Here is a 26,448-nt window from a genome sequence, read left to right on the forward strand (position 1 = left end):
TACGACGGTCGCACTGTCCCGGGGTCACGAGATCCCCTTTTGCGACCTTCTGACAAGCAAATTCAATGGGGAAGCCAGGCTCACTTAACAACCACGTTACTCACTTAAAATTGCAGTGATTCACTTGACAAGGGTGGCAAGAAAAGTCAGCAGTGGGGCTGGTGGGGGGGGGGTTCTTCCCTACTGAGGGTATCAGGTCTGGGGTCTCTCCCGTCCTCTGGAGGCCACCTTCCTTCCGCCTCCTCCAGCCTTGACGGCAGCCCAACAGGTGTGGTTGTGTGTGCAGAGGCAGCGTGATGAGTGACCCACATCCCTGCCTCCCTGGGGAGCCCCACGTGGGATGGGGGACCTCAAGCCAAGCAACCCTCCCCACCAACAGCACCCCCCAAAGAGACCACCCCCCATTCCCAATGAAAAAAACACAACAGCCGTAGTTTTAGATGACTATATTGGTTTTAAAAAATACAAATACTGCACAGTTGCCATCAGAGCACAAAGCATCCCTTGGCAGACCCCTCCCCCGACAGCACCCCAAGTTAACAGCACAATGAAAAAGGGAGGGGCTTCTGGGGGGAGGGGAGAGAAGGATGGAGAAAGAGCGTCCAGCTGGAGCAAAGACCCCTCCTCAATCAGTAAAAGCATCTGCACCAGGCAGGAGCAAGCAGTGGGCTGGTTTAGTTGGTGCCCCCTCCTCCTTTCCCACCCCCCACCCCCAGTTTAAAGGCAGGCTTGCTCTCCCCACGGAGGAGGCAGGGCGCCCCTCAGCAGCCGGGGGTCTCCCTCCTGCCAGGGTTCCTGAGGAAAGAGCTTTCAAAAGGCGCCTCTCTCCAAGTGCAAACGAGATCAAGGGCAGGAGAAAAGGGGGGCTGGGGGGACTCCCGTGGGATGCAGAAGTCAGAGGGACCAGAGCTGGTTCTGACTGCAATCCCAGCTGGAAGCAGAGAGGCAAAGAACCATCTCCTCTGGGCCAACTGGGCAGGACAGGTTAGGGGGTGGGGGTGAGGCTCAGGATTGGCTCCCTCCAGGCATATGGGACGTATGTGAAGGGGGGCAGAGGAAGTCCAGGGGAGCCTCTAGAGGAACCCTGCAGCTCTTCCTCCTCCCTGGGAAGCCGTGCAGAGTCGGGGGAACCATCATCCTTGGTCAGAAGTCCTTCCCCATAGGAGGGTCCACCGTTTCCCCAGCAAATTCTCAAAGGGGGGGAAGGGCCCATCCAAAGGGACTGCGGGGGGCAGGGATCCCATCCATGGATCCTCTGGGGTGGGAGGTGTCCAAGGAAGAGATCCATGGGTCAGGAGGCCAGCTACCCATCAAAGGCTGAGGAGCATCAGGTTGAAGAACATGACCTTAAACCAGGGTTTCTCCATCTGGCCAACTTTCAGAATTCCCCAGACAGCAAAGGTTTAAGGCAGTGGTTCCCAAACTTTAAGCTCTGCTGGCTGGAGAATTCTGGGAGTTGAAGTCCACAAGTCTTAAAGTTGCCAAGTTTGGGAACCACTGGTTTAAGGTAAGGCTTCCAGTCCCAAACCGCATACAAGAACTACGTTTCCCAAACTCAACCAGACTTCAAGGCACCACACGAGGCTGCAGATCTCTGCTCCAAGCCCAGGAGAAGACATGGTCCGGTCCTCCTGGTGGAGCAGTGGGGGGGGGGGGGCTTTTGGAAAGCACAGCTGGCCCCTCCCCCTCCCCTGGCCAAAAGGCATCCGCTCTGCCTCAAAGACCCACATTTCCCCCCTTGACTAGAAACAGCCGATCCCACAGCAGGCAGTTGAGGGCACTTTTCCCAAGCCCATCCTCACCATTCCTGCGCCCTGGAAGGCAGCCTGAAGCCCAGGCGTTCCCCTGACAGACGCAGGGAGCCCACTTCTACACCCCACCCGTTGGCAAGGCCCTCTAGACATGCTCAGAAACCGTGTGCCATGCGTAGGGCTGGGCAAGGGGGGCCAGGCGGAGAGGTCAGCATGGCTGCAGAAGCAAACCCTCTAAGGCAGCTTCTCTTCTTCCAAAGGGAAACGTCTCTACTCAACGTTATTCCTTGAAGCAGAAGAGGGGCTGTCCGCTTAATTTCCCATCAGGTGGATGGATTTGGACAACGGACCAGCTTTTCTGCAGGGGGAGTGAAATCAAATTTCATTTAAGAAGTAGGACGTCGTCCTCAATGGAACCAGAGGGAGGGGGATTCCTGAAAGACCTGGGATTTTTGAACAGAGGACAATTGATTTGATTTGATTTAATAAATTTATAGGCCGTCCAATCCCGAAGGACTCCGGGCAGCTTACAGAAAATAAATTTTAAAGTCTGAAGAGTTAAAAAAAACGGAGGAAAACAAATTAAAAAACCACATCATGCACCCAGTCTAATCGGGGCTGGACCTCGGTCAAGAGGTCAACAGCCCCAGGCCTGCCGGAATAGCCAGGTTTCGATAGCCTTTCGGAAGGCCATGAGAGTGGGGAGGGTCCGGATCTCTGGGGGTAGTTCATTCCATAGGGTCAGGGCGGCTACAGAGAAGGCCCTCCCCCGGGGAGCCGCCAGCCGACATTGTCTGGCTGACGGCACCTGGAGAAGGCCCACCCTGTGCGATCTTATCGGCCGTTGGGAGGTGTGCGGCAGAAGACGGTCTCGCAGATATCCGGGTCCCAGGCCATGTAGGGCTTTAAAAGTAATAACCAGCACATTGAATCGTGCTTGGAGACCGATAGGGAGCCAGTGCAGCTCACGGAGGATAGGTGTAGTGTGGGTGTATCTTGGTACACCCAGTATTGCTCGCGCGGCTGGATTTTGGACTAATTGTAGTCTCCAAACACTTTTCAGGGGCAGCCCCATGTAGAGCGCATTACAGTAGTCAAGTCTTGAGGTGACGAGGGCGTGTGTGACCGTTTGAAGTGCCTCCCGATCCAAATAGGGCCGCAACTGGTGCACCAGGCGAACCTGGGCGAAGGCCCCCCTGGTCACAACCGACAGGTGATGTTCTAACGTCAGCTGCGGATCCAGGAGGGCCCCTAAGTTGCAGACCCTCTCTGAGGGGAGCAAGATTTCTCCCCCTAGGCTTAGGGACGGACTACCTGGGCTCTCCTTAGGGGGCAACATCCACAGCCACTCGGTCTTGTCAGGATTGAGTGCGAGTTTGTTCACTCCCATCCAGACCCTAACAGCTTCCAGGCACTGGCACATCACTTCCACCGCTACCCTGAGTTGGCATGGGGCGGAAAGATACAACTGTGTGTCGTCCGTGTACTGGTGGTATTTAATCCCGTGCCGACGAATGATCTCACCCAGTGGCTTCATGTAGATATTAAATAGGAGGGGGGACAAGACCGACCCCTGCGGCACCCCATAATTAAGGGGCCTAGGGGTCGACCTCTGCCCCCCAAACAACACTGACTGTGACCTGTTGGAGAGGTAAGAGGAGAACCACCGTAGAACGGTGCCTCCCACTCCCACCTCCTCCAGCCGTCGCAGAAGGATACCATGGTCGATGCTATCGAAGGCCGCTGAGAGGTCAAGGAGCACCAGGATAGAGGAATGCCCGCCAGAGATCATCGGTCAGTGCGACCAAGGCGGTTTCAGTGCAGTATCCAGGCCTGAAACCAGACTGAAAAGGGTCTAGGTAATCTGCTTCATCCAAGGTCCTTCGGAGTTGAAGGGCCACCACCTTCTCAACAACCTTCCCTAGAAAAGGGAGGTTGGAGACCGGACGATAGTTCTTAAGAATAGCTGGGTCCAGAGAAGGCTTCTTGAGGAGGGGTCTTACCACCGCCTCCTTCAGGGGCTGCGGGAAAGATCCCTCCTGCAGAGACGTGTTCGTGATCCTCTGGAGCCAGCCTCGTGTTACCTCCCTGCTGGTCGAGACCAGCCAGGAGGGACACGGGTCCAGCAAACAGGTGGAGGCACTCATCGCTCCCATGGCCTCGTCCACTTCCTCAGGGGTGACAAGCTGGAACTCATTCCAGGAAATCTGAGCAAGACCCTCCCTCGGCATCTCCGCTGGTTCTGTCCAAGTGGAGTCAATGGAGACTATGTAGAGCAGACATTCTAGAAGTTCTAAAGTCAGGGCAATTTGGATTTTAATTGGAGAATCCCTGAATGTCCACCTCCTAAAGTGTTTTAATGCAGGTATTAAACAACCTGATTTGGGCCGGAGGGGACTGAGGACACGAGGTTAAATTCACGTTTCTCAAACGTGGCAATTTTAACACTCGACTCCCCGGAGTCCCCCATACTGGCTGGGGAATTCTGGGAGTTGAAGTTCCTCCGCCTTAAACCTGCCAGGGCTGAGGACCCTGGGTTCAACAGGGGGCATCCCTCAAGTATCATTGCAACCCAAAACGGGTTCCGTCTGAAGGTCTCCCTCCCATTTTCAAGATGTAAACGAAGGTCAACTCTTGGCTTGTAGAGTCTTCAAAAGAGTTGGACTCTTTTGCTCAAGGGCACGAATCGCTGGGAAGCAAGGCAGAAGTTAACCATGGTTAGTTAGTGGTCAACACCCCCCCACAGGGAGAAGGTTAAGTGCAACAAATTTAAAGAGATTTCCCTGGAAGAGAGTTTCACAACCCCACCAACTTTAAGATGGAGAGGGGGGGGGACTGGCTGGGGAATTCTTGGGAGTTGACGTCCCCCCCTCTTAAAGTTGGTGAAGTTGACAAACGGTGGCCCAGAAGAAGGCGAAAAACTTTGTGATTTTTGATTCGTTTTTCAAAGAAAACTTTGGTATTCAAGCAGACACAGACGGATCCTGTCCTTTTGCAGGCTCCCCCTTACTAGAAGAAACATATGACAATTCTAGGACTTTTTTCCTTTTTGGCAGTAATAGATTCACCTCTTTGGCAGGTTTTAAACTTCCTTTTAAACCTTTGAGATAGAAAAAAGACCCCCCCACCCCCTTAAAAAACCTGAAGCATCTTTAGCGTATTTATATAGAGTGATATATATAGATATAGATATATGTAATAAAGTATAAATTCTTGCATAGAAAATAACTTCTTTTAAAAATGGTTTCCTCTTTTTCTGAGCTCCATAAAGCAGATTTGAGTGCATGTCGGGAACGTCGGACGATTACATGATGCTGCAGTTTGAAGGACCCTAAGGGGAGAGAGAGAGAGAGAGAAGACTGACATAGAGTCAGAAGGGACCTCAGAGGTCATCTAGCCCAGCCCCCTCCCCAAGCAAGAGACCCTCTTCCGTTCCACACAAATGGCCCCCCCGATCGTTACTTAAGAGCCTCCAGGGACGAAGCACGGAGGAATTGTTCTCGCAATCAGGACATTTCTCCCTCATTCTAGGTTCAGGGCCGATCCAGAACCGGGCCTCCCTCAAAATGCCAGCAAGGGAGTTGTGGGAGAGGCAGGCGTGGCTGCCAGCCCAAAAGGCTTATGGGGAGGGGGGACACGTGGACCTGCCTGCCCAGGGGAAGAACAGGCCCTTCCCCAGAGCTAAGGCTGCCTCTGTGTGACCAAACCTCCGGGGAGACAATAGCCGAGACCATTTTCCAAACGGCAAAGTTTTCTGCATAAAAAGTCTCCCACCTCAGGGGGGACTTTGACAGCCCCCCCCCCCCAGTGCAGCCACTGAGCAGCCCCAATGGAGGCCACTTCCGTTTGTTTGGCGGAGGGGCGGGTGGGGGTCTGTGGGAGGTGGGCTGGCTGGCCAGACTGGCTCCGCCCACTCCACGCACACACATGCACACACACACGGCTGTCCTCCTGCTTTAGGCCCCTGAAGGCTAACCTGTGGCATGCGGCGCCCTCTTGTGGCCAAGCCCCAGCTCAGCTCCGCCACGCTTGTGCATGCGCTTCCAACAGGCCAGAGGGTCTTCGGGTTCTGCCGTGAATGCGCAGAGGGGGGGCAGGGTACATTCAGAGGGGGGGGCACATGCAGGGGCCACATGTCATGTACAGGAGATGTGGGCATGTATGCGCGGGGCTACATATGCGCGGCGGCCACGCACACATTGCATTGGGGGGTTTGGGAGCACACGGGTGCCTCCTTGCGTTCGCATGGTTTGGGGACTCGGTCTGGAAGGGAGCTCAGAGGTCTTCTAGTCCAACCCCTGTTCAAGCCGGAGACCGAATTCCATGCCAGACAACGCATACGCTAAGCCTGGGCACAAAGCCAACTGGAGCTGACTGTTCTCTTGTGAATTTGCAGCCTTTCAGGGTTTTCAGCCCACCCCACGCCTGCTGTTCAGTGGGGACCATCCCGGCCTTCCCCACATGCCCTGGCTGAGGAGCCCCGTGTGGCACAGAGCCCTGGGATGCCCACAGCCATCTCTCTGCCGCCCTGGAAGGACTGACAGTGCACAGTGATCGGTCTCAGGAGCTTCCCCGCAAGGGAAGGAAGGGGGGCACTCAGAATCGGAGGCCTCCCACCACAAAGCCCCCTCCTCCTCCGGCCCAGGATCACACATGCCCGCTGGGGCGCCCCCAGACTGACCTGCTGGCGTGGCGTGGAGCTGCCCAGGATGTAGGTGCGGGGCAGGAGGCTCTCCCCGAGGTTGGTGCCTCCACTGCGGTAGCTGCGCGTGATGGTCAAGCTGGAGGAGGAGGAGCCGGTGGACATGGTGCTGGTGCCCACATTCGTGCCTCCGGATGACTTCTCTGCCGGCTGCCCACATGTGCCACACAACACTGTGCGAGAACGCAGGTTGTACTCGCCCGGATCTCCGCTGGCACTGCAGTGGCTCTGGAGACGGGAGGAAGAGGGGAAGAAGCAGAGCTTGGCGCCACCCGGACCGAGACCCCACCTGGGGCTGGAGATGCTGGATTCGGATCTGGGGGCTCCTTGGTGCTCTGTGAACCTGGATGTTTCATTACCAAACTAGGTAACTTCATCAGCGCAGAAAAGCACCAAGGCCAGAGAGCCCCAAGACCCCCACAGTTCAACCCTGAACTAAAATTATTCTCTTCTATCAGATTCCTACTTGGCCCTTTTGATCCCCCCCTCCGGCTTCCTCCGGAGCCCGCGATGTCGTTTTAAAACACAGCCCAGCCCAGTGTTACATTTAGAATTAGAATAGAATTAGAATAAGTTTATTTATAGGCCGCCCTTTTCCCTGAGGGGACTCAGGGCGGCTAACAACTTATATGGGAGGGGATACATACAATGACATATAACATAACATGTAATTAAAAAAATAAGCAACATTCATTCAGCATTCGGGTGGGGGCGAATTATAATCTTTACCCCCAGGCCTGATCGGATTGCGCCACTACGGCCCCTTCGGGTCAGTGGATCCCGGAGACCTCCTTGGTTCACCGAGGAGCTCCGGGAGAAGAAACGCCGGAGGAGACGCCTAGAGCACCTGTGGAGGTCCGATAAGTCCGAGGCGAACCGAGCACTTCTGACTACCTGCACCAAGGACTACGTCCGGGCATTAAGAGCTGCCAAAAGATCACACATCTCCGCCTTGGTAGCGTCCGCCGAGTCACGCCCAGCCGCCCTGTTTAGGATAACCCGCTCCCTCTTAAATAAGAGGGATACGGGAGACCCCTTGCAGGGTAGGGCTGAGGACTATGCTCAGTTCTTGGCGGACAAAGTAGCTCGGTTTCGGTCGGACTTGGACTCCACCGCAGTAGATCCAGCCGAGACACAGGAGGATTACTTGGCAAATCATCTCTGGGTTGAGTTCCAGGATGTTGCCTCTGGGGATGTGGACAAGGCCATTCGAGCTGTAAGTGCCTCCACCTGCATTCTGGACCCGTGTCCCTCCTGGCTGGTTGCCAACAGCAGGGAGGTGACACATGGCTGGATCCAGGCGGTCGTGACCGCCTCCCTTCGGGAGGGGCACTTCCCCGCCATACTCAAAACGGCGGTGGTGAGACCCCTCCTGAAGAAACCATCCTTGGATCCAGCCATTTTAAACAACTTTCGTCCTGTCTCCAACCTCCCCTTTATTGGGAAGGTTGTGGAGAAGGTGGTGGCCTTCCAGCTCCAACGGGCCATGGAGGAAGCTAGTTATCTTGACCCCTTCCAGTCCGGCTTCAGACCTGGTTACAGCACAGAAACTGCTTTGGTCGCATTGACCGATGATCTCTGGAGGGCCAGAGATGGAGGCCATACGTCCATCCTGGTTCTCCTTGACCTCTCAGCGGCTTTCGATACCATCGACCATGGTATCCTTCTGCGACGACTGCGGGAGGTGGGGGTGGGAGGCACTGTTCTGCAGTGGTTCTCCTCCTACCTCTCGGACAGGTCGCAGTCGGTGTTGGTGGGGGGGCAGAGATCGTCCCTGAGGCCCCTAACATGCGGGGTGCCCCAGGGTTTGGTCTTATCCCCCCTACTATTTAGCATATACATGAAACCGCTGGGCGAGATCATTCGGAGGCACGGGATAAAATACCACCAATATGCGGACGATACACAACTGTATTTGTCCACCCCGTGCCAACTCAAAGAAGCGGTGGATGTGATGAACCAGGGTCTTGAGGCCGTTAAGAACTGGATGAGCGCTAACAAACTGGTACTCAACCCGGACAAGACCGAGTGGCTGTTGTGTTTCCCTCCCAACAATTTGGCTAATGTTCCAACACTTAGGCTGGGGGGTCAAATTTTATACCCCTCAGATAGGGTCCGCAACCTAGGAGTCCTCCTGGATCCACAGCTGACTTTTGACCACCAGCTGTCAGCTGTGACCAGGGGGGCATTTGCCCAGGTTCGCCTGGTCCGTCAGTTGCGGCCCTACCTAAACCGGGAGGCTCTCGCAACAGTCACTCGAGCCCTTGTGATCTCTAGGCTGGAATACTGCAATGGGCTCTACATGGGGTTGCCCTTGAAGTGCATCCGGCGACTGCAGTTAGTCCAGAATGCAGCCGCGCGAGTGATAGTGGGCGCACCGCGGTTCGCCCACGTTACACCCATCCTCCACGAGCTGCACTGGCTACCTGTCGGTCTCCGGGTGCGCTTCAGGGTACTGATGACCACCTTTAAAGCACTCCATAGTAGTGGATCTGGGTACTTGAGAGACCGCCTTCTGCCGATTACCTCCCTCCGACCGATTAGATCGCACAGACTGGGCCTCCTCCGAATCCCATCCGCCAGTCAATGTCGACTGGCGACTACACGGAGGAGAGCCTTTTCTGTTGCAGCTCCGACCCTGTGGAACGACCTCCCCGTCGAGATCCGCACCCTCACCACCATCCAGACCTTCCGCGCAGCCCTCAAGACCTGGCTCTCCCATCAGGCCTGGGGATAGGTTCCCAATCTACCCGCCCGAGTGTTGACTGTTGAATGAAAGTTGTGTTTTATTATTTTTCTTTTGTTCACATTTTGTTTGTCTTTTGATATTGCACCCCCTTCCCTGTGATTGTAAGCCGCCCTGAGTCCCCTCAGGGAAAAGGGTGGCCTATAAATCTTAATAAAATGACTAAAAAAAATATGACGGGATAGCCAGATCTTGAGGGCTGCGCGGAAGGTCTGGAGGGTGGTGAGGGTACGAATCTCCACGGGGAGATCGTTCCAAAGGGTCGGAGCTGCTACTGAAAAGGCTCTCCTCCGCGTAGTGGCCAGCCGGCACTGGCTGGCGGATGGCACTTGGAGGAGGCCTAATCTATGAGATCTAATGGGTCTCGAGGAGGTAATTGGCATAATTTAATTATTCCAGAAATAAAAGAGTACGCTCTACATGGGGCTGCCCTTTAAGAGTGTTCGAAGACTTCAGCTAGTCCAGAATGCAGCCGCTCGAGCGATTGTGGGTGCACCCAGGTACACCCACGGTACACCTATCCTCCGCGAGCTGCTCTGGCTGCCCATCGGTCTCCGGACACGCTTCAAGGTGCTGGTTGTTACTTATAAAGCCCTACATGGCATTGGACCTGGGTACCTGAGGGACCAATTACCTCCCAAAGGCCGATTCGATCGCACAGACTAGGCCTCCTCCGGATTCCATCTGCCGGCCAATGTCAGCTGGCAACTCCTCGGGGGAGGGCCTTCTCTGTGGCTGCTCCGGCCCTCTGGAACGATCCCCCCGTTGAGATCCGGACCCTTACTACCCTTCCGGCCTTCCGTAAAGCTATTAAGACCTGGCTATTCTGGCAGGCCTGGGGCTGTTGAAGTATCCAGCCCCACTTTAAGTTATGAATGTTGCTGTACTTTTAAATTGTTGTATTGTCTTATATGTTCCCCCTCCCTTTTTATTGTAAGCCGCCCGGAGTCTTCCGAGAGCGGGCGGCATACAAAACTAATAAATACAAATACAATACAAATACAAATAGTACACTGGAATTGAGGCTAAACGCATTTCTCTCTTTACTGGTTAGATTTACAAGCCTGTTAAATGGGAGCAGGTTAACCAGCTGAAGGCTAAATTTGCAACGTGGTCTGAAGTCTCCAATGGACACAAAGGCAAAACTTCCGTTCTTCCCATTTCAGGCTTTGATTAAGAGGCCTTTGTCTTGTATTTCCTTTCAGTAGCCGTGAATGCTGGGAAAGGTTCCACCCTGGGATTCCCGAGATGTCCTCATTTCCACCCACTCCACACAGAGGGGAAGTTTGCCCAGAGTCTGAGACACGGACGGCCTGTCAGTTTAGTTCATGAAATGAACAATAAATAAGGACTGGCTTTACTCCATTTATTTGGCCCTTTTGTTTAAAAGAAGGAGAGGCAGGCAAGGATTTCAGGGGTCCTTGAAACGCCTGCAAGAAAAAGGGCAAACTCGGGGAGCCCCCCAGGATCCCTCGTGTCAGCTCTGAGCTACAAAAGATTCTCCTTTCTTGGTATAAATATTTCAGTTTCTACACCTGAGAATAATGAAAACTATTGTTAAAACTGAGGATGAGTTCGGCTGTCTGCTTGCCTTCACTGTCACTGGGGGCCTCTGAACGGACTCTTAATCTCCGTTGCAGACAAACAGACGGAAGAAATCCTGGGCACAACACGGTCACACAAAACCCCAAAAATTTCTCCCGGGGGAGTCCTGGCCCCACAGCCAGAGCCTTTGCATTTGGGAAACACCCCCCCCCCCGGATGGCTGCTGAGTTGTGCTTGTTCCCCATGGAAGCCAGCCCTCGGGGGGCCCTCCACCTCCCCCCAAAACTCACGTGGTGATGGTGGCCGTGGGCACCATCCTCGTCATCCTCTTCATCATCATCATTGACAACAACCGTGCGCACCAGCTTCCGCATGGCCACCTCCTGCAGGGAGGGAGGAATGAGGGGGCTGTTTCTGGTCCAGCCCATCTCAGCAGGATTTGGGAGGGAAAGAGCCAGGAAAACAGGGGGGGCAGAAGAGGGGCTCCCGCCTTCGACCCAGGACCCCCCACCCTCAGCCAAGCCCTGAGCCACACCAGGAGGGGAAAGCGCCTTCCGTCCTGGCACCCCCAAGAAAAGGGCCAGGATGCCTCTATTGGCACCCCACCCCCCCAACTCATTAACCCCTTGGGTCCTATGTGTCACACACACACACACACACACACACACACACACACACACCGCTGTAATTGTTTTTGCATGCTCGGAATTGTCTCCAAATTAAACGGGAATTGAGAGAGTCACCAAGGCTCCCTATCTGGATTTCCAGAATTGATTTAGGGGCATTTTTAGGCAACAAAATTAGGGGGGGAGCCTGAATCCCCCTGATGAGGGAAAGAGGAAACCCAGAGGGGCAAAGAGGAGCGTAGCCCACCCACCCCCAGCCTTTTTACAGTTATGCAGCCAGAATAGTCCATTTTTTTTTTTTGTTAATTATAACTCCTCCTATATTTCTCACTGTTTTTCTAGCTCCGTTTTTATTGTGTTTATAAGCCACCCAGAGTTACTCTGGACAGGGGCGTTAATTCCGCAATCCAGAGTTAGGTTAATTGAATTAATTAATTCCATAATGCTCTGTCCCCTTTCCGGCACCAAGGTTGACCCCCTTTGCCCACCCACACAACGAAGACGCCGTGGGGCTGTGCGCCCACCCAACCCCCGAATCCCAGCCGCCTTACCTCCCCGCTGGAGGTCAGCAGTGCTGTGCGTAAGCTGTCGCCGGACCCCCAGGAGCTTTGGTTCTTCCAGACCATGTCCGTGGGGGGGTTGTGGGACACGCCTGCACCCGCAGCCCAGATCTTGCAGGGGAAGGAAGAGAAGAGTTTAATAGATTTAATAGATTTGTGATTTAATAGATTTCTATCCCGTAAGACAGTGGCTCCCAAACTTGGCAACTTTAAGACTTGTGGACTTCAACTCCCAGAATTCTCCAGCCAGCAGAGCAAGTCTTAAAGTTGCCAAGTTTGGGAACCACTGCGTTGACGACCCTTGCAGAGTACCTCCCCACGGCTGGCATGGGCACCAGAGGGACAGGGGGGGGGGCTCCCAACCATTCCTGCCCACCAAGCCCACCGTTGCTGCCCACCGTTGCTGCTCACCGTGACCAGCTGGCCGGCCTTCAAGGTGAACTTGGGAGGGAACCTGTAGCAAATGGGTGCGTCTTCTCCATTCTGGCGCTTGATCTGCCAATTTCCCAGCGACTGGTCCTAAGGGGGCATAAAGGGGGAGGCATGGCGGGCATCTCACGGGGTTAGGTGGCCCAAGAGATGCCAGGCAGGCTGGGGGGGGGGGAGGAGGGGGCTGTGCCAACCAAAAGGAAGGCAGTTCTGAGGGTGGGAAAAGAAATAGAAGGCTGCAACCAGAGAGTGAGAGGCCAATTTACATTTGTCAAAGAAAACCAGAAGTTTAATATTTATCTTCTTTTTCTGCACTCCTGCCTTTCTCTTTTTCTTCTCTCCTTTTTCCTTCTCTCTCTACTCCAGTAGTTCTGGTTAGTTTTCATCTGGCTTCTTCAAAAGTTTAATGAAGTTATATATAAAAAGCTCCTCCATTCCTCCTGACCAGGAGCCAGAGAGAGACTCCGCTGGGGGGGCCAGAAAGCAAGGCCGGCTGTCTCTGAAGCAGGGAAGGGAGCCTGGAATCTGCCTTCGGCTCCAGCCAAACTCCAACCGTCACAGGAGGTGACCATTGCAAACACAAGGAGACTCTCCATGGGCTCAGAGGGAGGGAAGCCACCGCCTTTCCCAGCTCCCAGGTGGCTGCGGGCCGGGGGGGGGGCTTAGCTCTAAAAAGTAGCCATGAAGCCTCAACAAAACCTGCTTTGTGGGGTCCTGGGTGCCCTCTGAGCTTGGTGGTTTTCTTGCAGATGTTTCGCGACCCAACTAGGTGACCTCATCAGACCAAACACATCCCCTCTGGCAGGCAACGCCCAGATAAGCAGGGATTAACCCCAGACAAAGAAGCAGAAAACAATACTTCAATCAAGGAACCACCAAGGAGACAGACGCCCCCTCCCCAGAATCCCTGGCAGGGGACGCTGCTGTTCATGAACAGAGACCAAAGCCCACTTCCATCCAGCACTGATGATGTTACCTAGTTGAGTCACGAGACGTCTGCAAGGAAACAGCTCAGCTCAGAGTTCAGCTCTCAGCTGCAGGGATTCTCTGCTATTAAACCCTAAATTCTTCCATTTATCTTGGGTGGGCAACACATTTAAATAAAAAAGCACCATCTTCAAACTAGATGAGAATTTGCTGTTCTCAGCTGTTGCGTCGCCTCCCTTTTCCATCCCATCCGACTCTTAGGGGGCCCCCTGAAAAAGAGGGGGGGATGCACGACAGGATCTTGGGGGGCCTCTTGCAGCTCAAAGGTCAACTGGGTGACTTTACGCCCCCCCTAACCCCTGCCGCCAGGAGCAGACGGCTTCCCCGGCCCTCCTTGCCCAGGACTTCTGGACCTCCGGCCACCAGCACCCACCTCGCTGGACTTGTTCCTCAGCCGGACAAACTTGCCCTCCAGGTCCACCTCCTCCACAGCCACGCGGCCGCTGGTGCGGGCATGCTGGGAGAAGCTGGTGCGGCTCTCGCCGTCCTCCAGCTTCCTTTTCTTGGTGGCGCTTTGTCCAGAGGAAGAGACCCGGATGCGGGAGCCGCTCTTCTGGGAGGAGGGGCTGGGGGAGAGGCGCAACCTGGGGGGGGGGAGAAAGAGAGGCCGGGGGCTGAGCCAGAGGCCGCTTCCCCAGGGATGCCCACAGCAGGCAGGAGGGCTGCAGTGCCCACCCTCGGTGCCAGGGGAAGCAGCGCTCAGGCCGAGCGGATCTTGCTGCCCGAAGGGTCTCTGCCCCACCCGTCCCAGAAGGGCCCCCAAACGCTCCCCCCGAAGGAGGGGCAGCCGGGCAAACCCCACATCTGGACCCCAAGGCTTTCCGTCTCCTCAGTGAGGGGGGGGCGACCTTTTCCCAGCAGACTCTCCGGGTCGCCCCTGAAGGTCCCAGGCTGCCTGTGCTGGGGGGGGGGGCTGCCCAGCTTGGCCAAGCCCCCCCCCCAGGCCAAGATGGTCTGCCTAGCTTGCAAAGGGTGCCCAGGTGCCCACCTCTCCTCCTCGCCCTCCAGGAGTTTGCGGTAGGCGTTGATCTCCATGTCCAGGGCCAGCTTGATGTCCAGCAGCTCCTGGTACTCGTCCAGCTGCTGCTGCATTCGGGCCCTCATCTCGGCCATCTCCCGCTCCTTCTCCGCCAGGATACGGCGGCTGGTATCCCGCTCCCGGGCCAGGGAATCCTCCAGGTCCCGCAGCTTCGCCTCCTTGGCCGCCAGCTGGGGGGGAGGAAGGCAAGAGAGGGGTGGGGGCCTGGACAGGAGGGAGGGGGGGAGCAGACCCCTGCCCCAGATCCCCAATCCCTTTCCATCCCAACCCAAAAGGGTGGAGGGCAAGCAGGGTCTCCTCCTGCGGCAGGGCTTGACCCCAAAGATTGCAAGGGGGGGCACTGGATGTCCTCCCCCAGGGAGGGAAGAGGGGAGGGGGGCCCGTAAGGTGGCCAACGGGACGTTGCTCCCCAGAGCCAGTCCTCCACATACGGCGTTTCTGCACATCGGCTGATTTTTTTTATTATATATATTTTTATTCTTTTTCTTAAACACTGAACAAACGGTTGTAAGTCCAGGACCTCAAGGCTGCAGTGAGGGGGCCCAGAACCAGGGGCCACAAAGGGACGGCCCTTCCTGCGGTCGGAGCCAAAGCGGCTGGAGGCCGAGCGGCTGTGGGAGCAGCCCCCCTTGCCCCTCCCCCCGCGGGGCCCCTACCTGCTTCTGCAGCTGGCTGAGCTGCGCGGAGAGGCTGTCGATGCGAATCCGCGTCTGCTGAAGCTCCTCGTGAGCCGTCCCAGCCAGGCTGCTGTTCCTCTCGGCCGACTGCTTGGCGTTTTCCAGCTGCAAAGGCCAGAAAGAGGCTTATGGCAAAGGGGCTAGTCCTCAAGGCTGCTCAGACTGCTCTGCAGGGCAGGAGTGGGGACCCCCCCCTTCCAAGGCTAAGAGCTTGGCCCCGTCCTGCCTCAGTGCCCCCACCCCCCATCCTCTCAAGGCTGCAGTGAGGGGGAGCAGGGGGCCTTCCCTGGACTCCAGAGCACCTGAAAGGGAGGATGGGAGCGGGAGTCCTCCCCCCAGCCACCCCCGGGTGACCTACCTTGGCTGCATAGGTCTTCTCCAGCTCCTCCTTGTAGAGCCGGACCTGGGCCTCGTGCTGCCCACGGAGGTCCTGCAGCGCATCGGCCAGCTTGTTCTCGAACTCCCGCTGGCGCCCGTTGTCGATCTCCACCAGGCGCGTCTCGTGGCGGCGTTTGCTCTCACGGAGCTCCTGCCGGGGGCAGAGGGTGAGCAGGGCATCCCAGGACCGGCAGGGAGGCACAATCCCCCCCCAACCGCAACCCCTTCCCCCCCCAGCCCCACCCTGCTGCCCCCAGGATCCCCAGCTCCTCTGTGGGGCCGTTCCAAGGTGTGGGGAGGAGAGGCTGCAGGAGCCGGGCTGACTGCCTGGCCCAAGGCAACGTGGTGAGTTCAAGTCTCCCATGGAGAGGGACTCTCTGTCGCTTAGGTCCGGACGATTAGTGATTAGCTATTATTACTGAAATGGCTTGAAATATTGGGGAGTGTAAAGCGGGGGGGGGATTCTTTGCCACTGTACAGGTAGTCCTCAACTTACGGCCACTGTTGAGCCCAACATTTCTGTTGCTAAGTGAAACGTTTGTTAAGTGAACTTTGCCCCATTTTATGACTTTTCTTGCCACGGTCGCTAAGTGAATCGCTTCAGTTAACAACCTAGGTTGTTAAGTGAATCTGGCTTTGACTTTGCCTGTCAGCAGGTTGCAAAAGGGGCTGAGGAAAGAAGGGCCCTGAGGACAGAGGCCACCGTCATGCAGGGGAAGGACAGACCCACACCACGTTTTTCAGGGCCGTTGTAACTTTGAGCCGTCACTAAACGAACTGCCGTAACTCCAGGACTTCCTGCATGGAAAGAGTTTGAAGTCTCCACTTTTTTCTCTCCGTCTCTTCCTTCTCTAACTTCTGTTTTTATTTCATAAGGAAACTTAATAATAAAACTTATTATTTTAGAATGGGTGGGTCTTTTACGGAGGGAGACCCCCGACTCAAAGTAAGGGGGAATTCGTGGCTATGAGAGCTGTGGAACAGCAGGGTCCTCTTTCAAGCCGCGGTGGAGTAGGATTCCTGCCCTCGACAGGGGAGGGCTGGGCTAGATCAGTGTTTCCCAACCTTAGCAACTTGAAGATGTCTGGACTTCAACTCCCAGAATTCCCCAGCCAGCGAATGCTGGCTGGGGAATTCTGGGCGTTGAAGTCCGGACATCTTCAAGTTGCCAAGGTTGAGAAACACTGTCCTAGACACTGAATTGTTTATACGCGAATGCTGGCTGGGGAATTCTGGGAGTTGAAGTCCGGACATCTTCAAGTTGCCAAGGTTGTGAAACACTGTCCTAGACACTGAATTGTTTATACGCGAATGCTGGCTGGGGAATTCTGGGAGTTGAAGTCCGGACATCTTCAAGTTGCCAAGGTTGAGAAACACTGTCCTAGACACTGAATTGTTTATACGCGAATGCTGGCTGGGGAATTCTGGGCGTTGAAGTCCGGACATCTTCAAGTTGCCAAGGTTGAGAAACACTGTCCTAGACACTGAATTGTTTATACGTGAATGCTGGCTGGGGAATTCTGGGAGTTGAAGTCCGGACATCTTCAAGTTGCCAAGGTTGAGAAACACTGTCCTAGACACTGAATTGTTTATACGTGAATGCTGGATGGGGAATTCTGGGAGTTGAAGTCTGGACATCTTCAAGTTGCCAAGGTTGAGAAACACTGTCCTAGACACTGAATTGTTTATACGCGAATGCTGGCTGGGGAATTCTGGGAGTTGAAGTCCGGACATCTTCAAGTTGCCAAGGTTGAGAAACACTGTCCTAGACACTGAATTGTTTATACGCGAATGCTGGCTGGGGAATTCTGGGAGTTGAAGTCCGGACATCTTCAAGTTGCCAAGGTTGAGAAACACTGTCCTAGACACTGAATTGTTTATACGCGAATGCTGGCTGGGGAATTCTGGGAGTTGAAGTCCGGACATCTTCAAGTTGCCAAGGTTGAGAAACACTGTCCTAGACACTGAATTGTTTATACGCGAATGCTGGCTGGGGAATTCTGGGAGTTGAAGTCCGGACATCTTCAAGTTGCCAAGGTTGAGAAACACTGTCCTAGACACTGAATTGTTTATACGCGAATGCTGGCTGGGGAATTCTGGGAGTTGAACATCTTCAAGTTGCCAAGGTTGTGAAACACTGTCCTAGACACTGAATTGTTTATACGCGAATGTTGGCTGGGGAATTCTGGGAGTTGAAGTCCGGACATCTTCAAGTTGCCAAGGTTGAGAAACACTGTCCTAGACACTGAATTGTTTATACGCGAATGCTGGCTGGGGAATTCTGGGAGTTGAAGTCCGGACATCTTCAAGTTGCCAAGGTTGTGAAACACTGTCCTAGACACTGAATTGTTTATACGCGAATGCTGGCTGGGGAATTCTGGGAGTTGAACATCTTCAAGTTGCCAAGGTTGTGAAACACTGTCCTAGACACTGAATTGTTTATACGCGAATGTTGGCTGGGGAATTCTGGGAGTTGAAGTCCGGACATCTTCAAGTTGCCAAGGTTGAGAAACACTGTCCTAGACACTGAATTGTTTATACGCGAATGCTGGCTGGGGAATTCTGGGAGTTGAAGTCCGGACATCTTCAAGTTGCCAAGGTTGTGAAACACTGTCCTAGACACTGAATTGTTTATACGCGAATGCTGGCTGGGGAATTCTGGGAGTTGAAGTCCGGACATCTTCAAGTTGCCAAGGTTGAGAAACACTGTCCTAGACACTGAATTGTTTATACGCGAATGTTGGCTGGGGAATTCTGGGAGTTGAAGTCCGGACATCTTCAAGTTGCCAAGGTTGAGAAACACTGTCCTAGACACTGAATTGTTTATACGCGAATGCTGGCTGGGGAATTCTGGGAGTTGAAGTCCGGACATCTTCAAGTTGCCAAGGTTGAGAAACACTGTCCTAGACACTGAATTGTTTATACGCGAATGCTGGCTGGGGAATTCTGGGAGTTGAAGTCCGGACATCTTCAAGTTGCCAAGGTTGAGAAACACTGTCCTAGACACTGAATTGTTTATACGCGAATGTTGGCTGGGGAATTCTGGGAGTTGAAGTCCGGACATCTTCAAGTTGCCAAGGTTGAGAAACACTGTCCTAGACACTGAATTGTTTATACGCGAATGCTGGCTGGGGAATTCTGGGAGTTGAAGTCCGGACATCTTCAAGTTGCCAAGGTTAAGAAACACTGTCCTAGACACTGAATTGTTTATACGCGAATGCTGGCTGGGGAATTCTGGGAGTTGAAGTCCGGACATCTTCAAGTTGCCAAGGTTGAGAAACACTGTCCTAGACACTGAATTGTTTATACGCGAATGCTGGCTGGGGAATTCTGGGAGTTGAAGTCCGGACATCTTCAAGTTGCCAAGGTTGAGAAACACTGTCCTAGACACTAAATTGTTTATACGTGAATGCTGGCTGGGGAATTCTGGGAGTTGAAGTCCGGACATCTTCAAGTTGCCAAGGTTGGGAAACACTGGGCTAGATGACCTCTAAGGGGCCCTTCAGGGTTGTGGGACTCACCTCGCTGTAGATGTTTTTCTGGAAGTCCAGCTCCTCCTTCAGGGTCTGCAGCCTGTTCTCCGCATCCACCCTCCGCAGCATTTCATCCTGAAGCTGCTTCTTGATGTCGGCCAAGGATCCCTCCACCTGCGGGGGGACAAAGGAGGGACCCCCGTCACGCCCGGAAGGGAGACCCTGTGTGGCCTCAGCTGCTCCACAGGAGCCCCCACCCTCGTCTCCAGGTCCCCCTCCCCTAGTCAAGAGCTGGGAGTTCAAGCCATCCATCCCAATTCAGCTTCTCCCCCTCAAGGCCTCCTCAAGCCTCTCAGGAGTCTGCAGGGAGGGAAAAACGCCAGAGAGTCTGAAGCAGAAGGAGAGCCAGAAGGTACCAGACTAGCAGGAGACTGGGAGTTCTAGTCCCGCCTTAGGCACAGAAGCTCCTGGGTGACTTTGGTCCAATCACAGGGGGACTGGGAGTTCTAGTCCCGCCTTAGGCACAGAAGCTCCTGGGTGACTTTGGTCCAATCACCGGGGGACTGGGAGTTCTAGTCCCGCCTTAGGCACAGAAGCCCCTGGGTGACTTTGGTCCAATCACAGGGGGACTGGGAGTTCTAGTCCCGCCTTAGGCACAGAAGCCCCGGGTGACTTTGGTCCAATCACAGGGAAACTCGGAGTTCTAGTCCCGCCTTGGGCGTGAAAGCCGACCGTGTGACTTTGGGGCCGCTCCTTCTCTCTCAGCCCAGCCCACCTTACAGGGTTGTTGTGCTGGGAAAAACAGGAAGGAGGAGTAATTTAGCATCGTGGCCAATTTGAGTTCTTTATAAAAATAAGGAAGGCAGGATATAAATAAATAAACTATAGAAACAAACAAACAGATGTTTTGGGCAGGGAGGAAGATCCCTGGCTGGGGATGATGGGAGCAAGAGTCCCCACAGCCAGATCCTCTGACAGGCCGGTGAATGGAAGCGTCAATTTGCTTCCCAGCTGTCCATTCCTCCTCTCTGCCTTGGCAAATGGTGGGCTCCATCGCCCCCTGCTGGCCTCACCTGGTGCCTGCAGACATGAATGTCAACTGGGAAAGCATTTACACAGTGAACTTCTCCAGCAGCCCCCCCCCCGCCCCCCAGCCAGTTTGGGGGAGCAAGTGGGAGGGTGGGGGGAGTGAAGGTAAAATGAAGCTGATCATAAAATCCAGACTGTCCTGGAGCACAGCCCAGAGAGGGTGCAGGACGGACATAAAGTGGGGAAAGCAGAGCTAATTTCGGGACAGTCGATGGCACCTCCGTGGCCAGGAGCAGTCTACCTTCGAAGGGCCACAACTGAGCACAGTCAACAGCTCTGCTGGTCCTCACAGACCAAGGAAATCCTCAACCTTGGCAGCTGAATGATGGGTGGACTTCAACTCCCAGAATTCCCCCGTCAGCTGCCAAGCTGGAGAAATATTCTTCTGTATCTTGCTGCTGTTTTGGCCTCCTTCCGGCACAGCACACCTTAAAGCCACAATTACAGAAGCCACCCAATGAGGAAGCATGGCCAAATTAAAAGCATCGCAGGAGCCCAGCCACCCATTGTCCGGGAGGGGGGAGAAACCCAAAGACCACCAGCCTGCCTTCAGTCCCGGAAGTCTAATAAGGCCGACCAGCCTAGGAAGGACCTGGAAGGCTGGTGACCGGTCTCCTAGCACAGTGGTTCCCAAACTTGGCAACTTTAAGACTTTAAGCTCTGCTGGCTGGAGAATTCTGGGAGTTGCAGTCCACAAGTCTTAAAGTGGCCAAGTTTGGGAACCACTGTCCTAGCAGAAGCACCCTTCCCCTTCTGCACAAGAGACATTTACAGGCATCGTCTACCTGAGCCTACAAACTCTCTCCTCCTGGCACGTTTTGGGATCGGGAGTCCAAAGGTGGACGCGGGAGGGAGGCCCAGAAGGAGAAAGAGCCCCCCTCCCATCTCGAGGGCAGAGCAGAGGGACCCCCGGGGTTCTTCGCAGGTGTGCCTGGTCTACCTTGGCCAGCTGGCCTCTGAGGTCACGGACTTCAGCCTCCAGGTTGCGCTTCTCCCCCAAGGCGGTGCTGAGCGCAGCCTCCTTGGAGTTGAGCAGGGCCTCCACATCCTTCAGGCGGGCCTGGGCAGCGAGCAGGTCTCCTTCCTTCTTGGCGTTCCTGAAAGGGAAAGAAGCGGCGATGGGGTCAGGAGGGAAGAGCCTTCCCAGCAGCCCCACCGGAAGGCAAGATGGACTTCGGCACCAGCCCACAAGATGATCCCCATGGGAGGAAGACTTGGGAGCACCAGAACATTCACCCAATTTAAACCCAGGCCCAGAGATAAAGAGAACGACCCCATTCACACGTTTCAGCAAGCTTTCCCCTAAGTAAACCCCAACAGGCTCACGTGAGAGCAGAATTGCATTTTCTGGGAATCTGGCGCCCCCATTTGGCTGTTGTCAGCACCTCTCCATTAATTAATTAGGAAAGAAAGACCACGAGACTCCATGTGTGGAAATCAAGTGTACTTTTACTAATTAAGAATGATTAAAGGCATAGCGAAGCGAAGTCTGATTATTTAGGCGTGACAGCGATTGATATATAGAATAGCCCATTCCCCACGATCGCACAGATTAGGCCTCCTCCGAGTTCCATCTGCCAGTCAGTGTCGACTGGCAACTACGCGGAGGAGAGCCTTTTCAGTAGTAGCTCCGACCCTTTGGAACGATCTCCCCGTGGAGATTCGTACCCTCACCGCCCTCCAGACCTTCCGCGCAGCCCTCAAGACCTGGCTATCCCGTCAGGCCTGGGGATAAAGATCGTAATCTGTCCCCACCCGAATGATGAATGTTGTGTTTTATTTTTACTTGCACTGTTTTCATGTTTATTGTTTTATTGTTTTGTATCCCCTTCCCTATAAATTGTAAGCCGCCCTGAGTCCCTTCAGGGAAAAGGGCGGCCTATAAATAATAAACTAAACTAAACTAAACTAAACCCACCCCTTGGCATCATAGTCCCAGTCCAATCATAAGTCTTCCAAGTGTCAGGTGTGAGATAACTTCAAAAGGCATCACGAAGATGGAATGTCGGTGCCGTTAGCCTTGGTGGGAATCTCCTACGCATGCGTAGTCCGATCAGCCGGTGAACTCCAGAACCTTCCTCCAGCACAATGAGTAACCCCTCCCAAATACCATGCCCTCCCTCCCCGTTTCATGGCAGCCGAAGCAACAGCAAAGCAGAGGCTGACAGCTGTGCTGATCATTGCCTAAGATCTTGTGGGCTTCAACAAGCATGAACTTTAAATTAGTTTGGACCAAATGCTTAAAGCAATCAATATCCCATCCAGAGGACCTCCCTTTCACTGTGTGTGTGTGTGTGTGTGTGTGTGTGTGTGTGTGTGTTTGCTGCTGGTTTTACTACCGGTTTGCAACCCGCATGGAACGTGTGTGTGTGTGTGTACGTGCCAGAGGTGTGCTGCATGCCCGTGCACTGTTCAATGTAAACCCTTCATGCACGCGCAGAACAATTTACAGGGAACCGCACATGTGCAGTCAGTAAAATCCAAAACGGCGGGGGCCCAGCAGTGGTGAGGGAAGCAGTTCAGAGGCGCATCATGCCTGGGTCGCTGCCGGTTCTGTGACCCAGGCCTGAATTCCCCTCCTGGTTCTGCCTTTCCCCCGTGGGATGGGCTCCCTCGCCAGGAAGGGAGAGAAGCTGCCGACTGGGCCCCCGGGGCCTTTGCTCAGGTCCTTCCTCCCCCCCCACCCAGTTTTGCTCAGAGAAGAGGATCCAAGGCCTGTGCAGCGCTAAGGAAGATGCTGAAGGGAAACGAGAGAGGTTCCCCATCACGAAACGCTGGGCTGACTGAGGAGAGGCCCTTCTATTCTCCCCTGCTTCCTTCCAAACTGGGTGCTGAGCGCTGGGGGCCTTTCAGGATTTCAGGCTGGGGGGGGGGCAGAAGACAAATGCCCCCCTGAAGAAAGAGGCAAAGGGCACCCGCGGCAGCAGGAAGGTTGAGTGGCAGAGCGATGCTTCCTACCCCGATATCCCACCGCCGCAGCTGGTGAGGATAATCAACTGGGAATTCGTGCCGTATTTGCAGCTCAGGGTTCGAGTGGGGAGGGGTCCCGCTCGGAGCTTCTGGTTTCCTTGCAGACGTTTCACTGAAGCTAAAGTCGGCACATCTTACGCTTTGCCAAGGAACACCGGAGTCTTATCCTGTCTGGCACTTTTCAGCCACACGGTGGAGACCCAGGCGGACCCTCTGTGTATTTATAGTGGCACGAAACGTACTCAGCGTCGCATCGCATCCACTGCCTGGAGATGTGAAAAGTCAAGCCGGATAGAAACGTAGCGATACACGAAGCCCTCCAGAACAGGCGTTTCCAACCCTGGCGCCTTTCGGACTTGTGGACTTCAACTCCCAGAACTGCTTTGCTGGTGGAGGAACTCTGGGAGTTGAAGTCCGCAAGTGTGAAAGGCGCCACGGTTGGAGAGTCCCTGCTCCAGAATGCTAAGCTCAGGCCCGGATCCCGGAGGAGGAGGAGGAGGAGGGGGCCGGGCGCGTGGCAGGGTCACCCACAGAGAAACCGTGAAGCCGGAGGGGAGTTGGTTGCGTGGCTCTGCTTGCAAAAAGGACACTGGCCACATTTTACGGAGGGCAACATCCACACTGTGGCAGCACCAAAGGCTGCTTTCTCCGCTGGGCGGAGGCCATCCGGTTGCCAGGCGTTGGGAGCAATGGCTGGGAGGGGGGCTCCGTGGGTGGCACCCAGTGAAGCCAGCAGGGAAGAGGGAGGGGCTCCTAAGTAGCCCCTCCCACGCTCTCCGTGTCCGAGCCCAAAGGCCGGGTGCCGGCAGAGGAGCCAAAGCAGGGGAAACGGGGCCTCGTTGTTTAAGAAACGTTCACTTGGCTTCGATTTAGGAAGGAGAGGGAAGGAATGCAGACAAGGGGAAGAAAAAGCGGCATGTTGATCTGCGCTCCGGTCCAAGTTTCCACTCCTCGGCTGCCTCCCTTTCCTCCTCGGAGCAGGGAAGGCGCAGGAGAAGCCACCACAGCAGCCGCTTCAAGGCTGAGCGGAGGGAAGGAAGAAGCCAGACATTTGGGGGATCTTCCGAGTTGCAACAGCACTGAAAAAAGGGGGGCCTAGTTCTCCCCACCTATGACCCCTGCCGCAGCCCCCCGGGTGGCGTGATGGAAGTTTAGATGCTTGGCAGCTGACTCACATTTGTGACGGTCGCAGTGCCCGGTGGGTCACGTGATCCCCCCTTTTTTAGCGACCTTCTCACAAGCAAAGTCAGTGGGAAGCCAGATTCACTTCAACCACTGGTTCCCAAACTTGGCAACTTTAAGACTTGTGGACTTCAACTCCCAGCTCTGCTGGCTGGAGAATTCTGGGAGTTGAAGTCCACAAGTCTTAAAGTTGCCAAGTTTGGGAACCACTGGTCTATACCATAATTTGTTTGGCAGCCAGAGGGATGATGGGCCGAGGGAATTTTCGGCAACACAGACTGCCCAGGAAGGAATAGGGGTGGCAGCCGGTCACTTGGGGAGGGAGGGGGAGCTGGTGGGACAATTCAATGCAGGGATTTGTGGATCTGGAGACGGATCGGTGGCCAAAAGCAGCTGAGCCGCAGCTCCCAGGGGAGGAGGGATGGGGTGCCAGACTCTTCCATCCAAGAGGAGGAAATGTTAAGGGTGCGGCTTAAGTAGGCGGGCACATGCCAAGTCGTCGAAAGGGGTCTGAGTGCCCGGGTGTTTCTGATTTTGTACTGGCCCTGTAAGATGCAGCTGAATATGAAACTCAGCGTTACAAATTACACTAACAACAAATTGCTAGAAGGACGAATCTGAAAGCAACACGCAAACACACACGCACACGCACACCCATTCCTTGTGCGCTGAGTTTTCTCCCACTTCTCACAAGCAGCGATTGCCAGGAAAAGATGCTGGCACGGGCAGCGAAGGGCAAAAAGGACACCGGGCATCTTTGGAGGGATCCATTTCTCCTTTTCACCCTTCCGTAAAATGCAAATACAAATGAAAATAGTGAGAGAGCAGAGGAGGAGGAGAAACCGGGGGGAGAAAAGGGGGAGAAGGAAGAAAAGCATTGACTTCAGGCTCTTTTTAACGCAGCAGAATAAGACGAGACTTTTAGCGTATCTATTTTTCAATATGCAGTCATTCTGCCCACTCTGAGAATCTTGGGCTCTGGGTCGCAAAAGCAAAGTGGCACTTCTAGTCCTCATGACCATTCCTCCACACACACAGAGCTTCTTTGCCGGAAACGGGAGATGGGGACCTTCGAGATGCCAACAAAGAGGTTGCCAAGGAGACCTTCGGGCTGTTTCTCAAAAACAACATCACAGCAACCCCTCGGCCACAATCGGGATTCCCCACCCCACCCCCCGCCCGGCCACCCAAGGAAGTGGAATCTCAGAGTCATTCATTTTTATGTCACGAGGCTTTTCAAAGAAGGTGGGAAAAAAGGACTTTCTATTTTGGGTTTGGGAACTTCCTCTGCAGCTGAGTTTGCAAAGCTGGCCCAGAACCAGCAAGGCGGGGCCGATCGCAGACCATCAGCCCCCTTCTCCCCACACCAAGATTACGAAAGAAAGGAGCTCCCAGAGGGCTGCAGAATTGGGATCGGCAGAAAGGGAGCAGAAACGACGAGTCCTCTGGAGGAGAAAGGGAGCTCCCCTCCCCATTATCCTATGACTCATCTGCTCCGCTCCTAAAAGCCAGGAGGAAACGTGGGGAAAACATGCCCGTTGCCCCCCCCTACCAGCCTTGCAAGTCGGAGCAAAATGCCAGGCTTCCGTTTCCAGGGAGAGTTTTCCCCTGAATGCCAACAGAGCAGAGTTTTGTGGGCGCTGAGGGCCCCACCCGGATCCTCCCACAGAAACAGGGACTCTCTCCAAGAGGGTTGCTGGAAGAAATCATCGATGTGGCACACGGGGTGCCTGCACAACCCAACGGCCCCCCTCGAAGTTCAGAGTTGCAAAATGCAAGCTGGTCTTTACACTTACACACACACACACACACACACACACACACAAACACTGTTCTAGCCCATAAACAAGTATGTGGAATCTGGGCCTCGGTGAGCCAAGTCCAGTGTTGCTTTTAACACAAAGGGGCGATGCTTTTCTAAAGCCTGTGAAATGGAAGAGGAACAATTATGCATTTATTGAATATTAATAGTAACATCTGGTCTCCATTAACCTTGTTGGGCCACCAGCTGCTGCCAATCTGAGGCGGCCCCCTCCTCCTCCTGTTGCCTTTTCCGCTTCCACCTTGATCGTCTTCCTCAAAGGCAATTTTGCCACGATTGGTTTGGTTCCCCTTTCAGGTTACAGGTCGTCCCCAATTTACAGGATAACAGTATTAACCCTTTTGGAAGGGACCTCAGAGGTCCTCTAGCCCAGTGGTCCCCAACCCCCGGTCTGCGGACCGGTGCCGGGCCGTGGAGTACCTGGCACCGGGCCGCGCAGCCGGAGAAAAAGCGGCTCAGTCGTCTCCGAGTT

General features: G+C 54.5%; 1 protein-coding gene across 1 annotated transcript; it reads right to left on the minus strand.

Moving 5' to 3' along the window:
* Window positions 1-431: 431 nt before the first annotated feature.
* LOC148042327 (prelamin-A/C-like) lies at window positions 432-21,290 on the minus strand. Its single transcript, XM_087702983.1, has 11 exons — window positions 20,943-21,290; window positions 18,962-19,087; window positions 15,421-15,591; window positions 15,042-15,167; window positions 14,335-14,555; window positions 13,720-13,930; window positions 12,342-12,449; window positions 11,922-12,041; window positions 11,035-11,127; window positions 6,433-6,681; window positions 432-5,082 (listed from the first exon to the last, which is right to left on the minus strand). The coding sequence occupies exons 2-11, from the start codon at window positions 19,040-19,042 to the stop codon at window positions 5,056-5,058; spliced, it is 1,407 nt and encodes a 468-aa protein (XP_087559109.1). The 5' UTR covers window positions 19,043-19,087; window positions 20,943-21,290; the 3' UTR covers window positions 432-5,055.
* Between the last annotated feature and the right edge of the window lie 5,158 nt (window positions 21,291-26,448).

This window comes from Thamnophis sirtalis, unplaced genomic scaffold (genome assembly GCF_051295495.1).
Source record: "Thamnophis sirtalis isolate CommonGarterSnake01/CBP01778 unplaced genomic scaffold, rThaSir2_p1.2 scaffold_18, whole genome shotgun sequence".
Classification (NCBI taxonomy): Eukaryota; Metazoa; Chordata; class Lepidosauria; order Squamata; family Natricidae; genus Thamnophis; species Thamnophis sirtalis.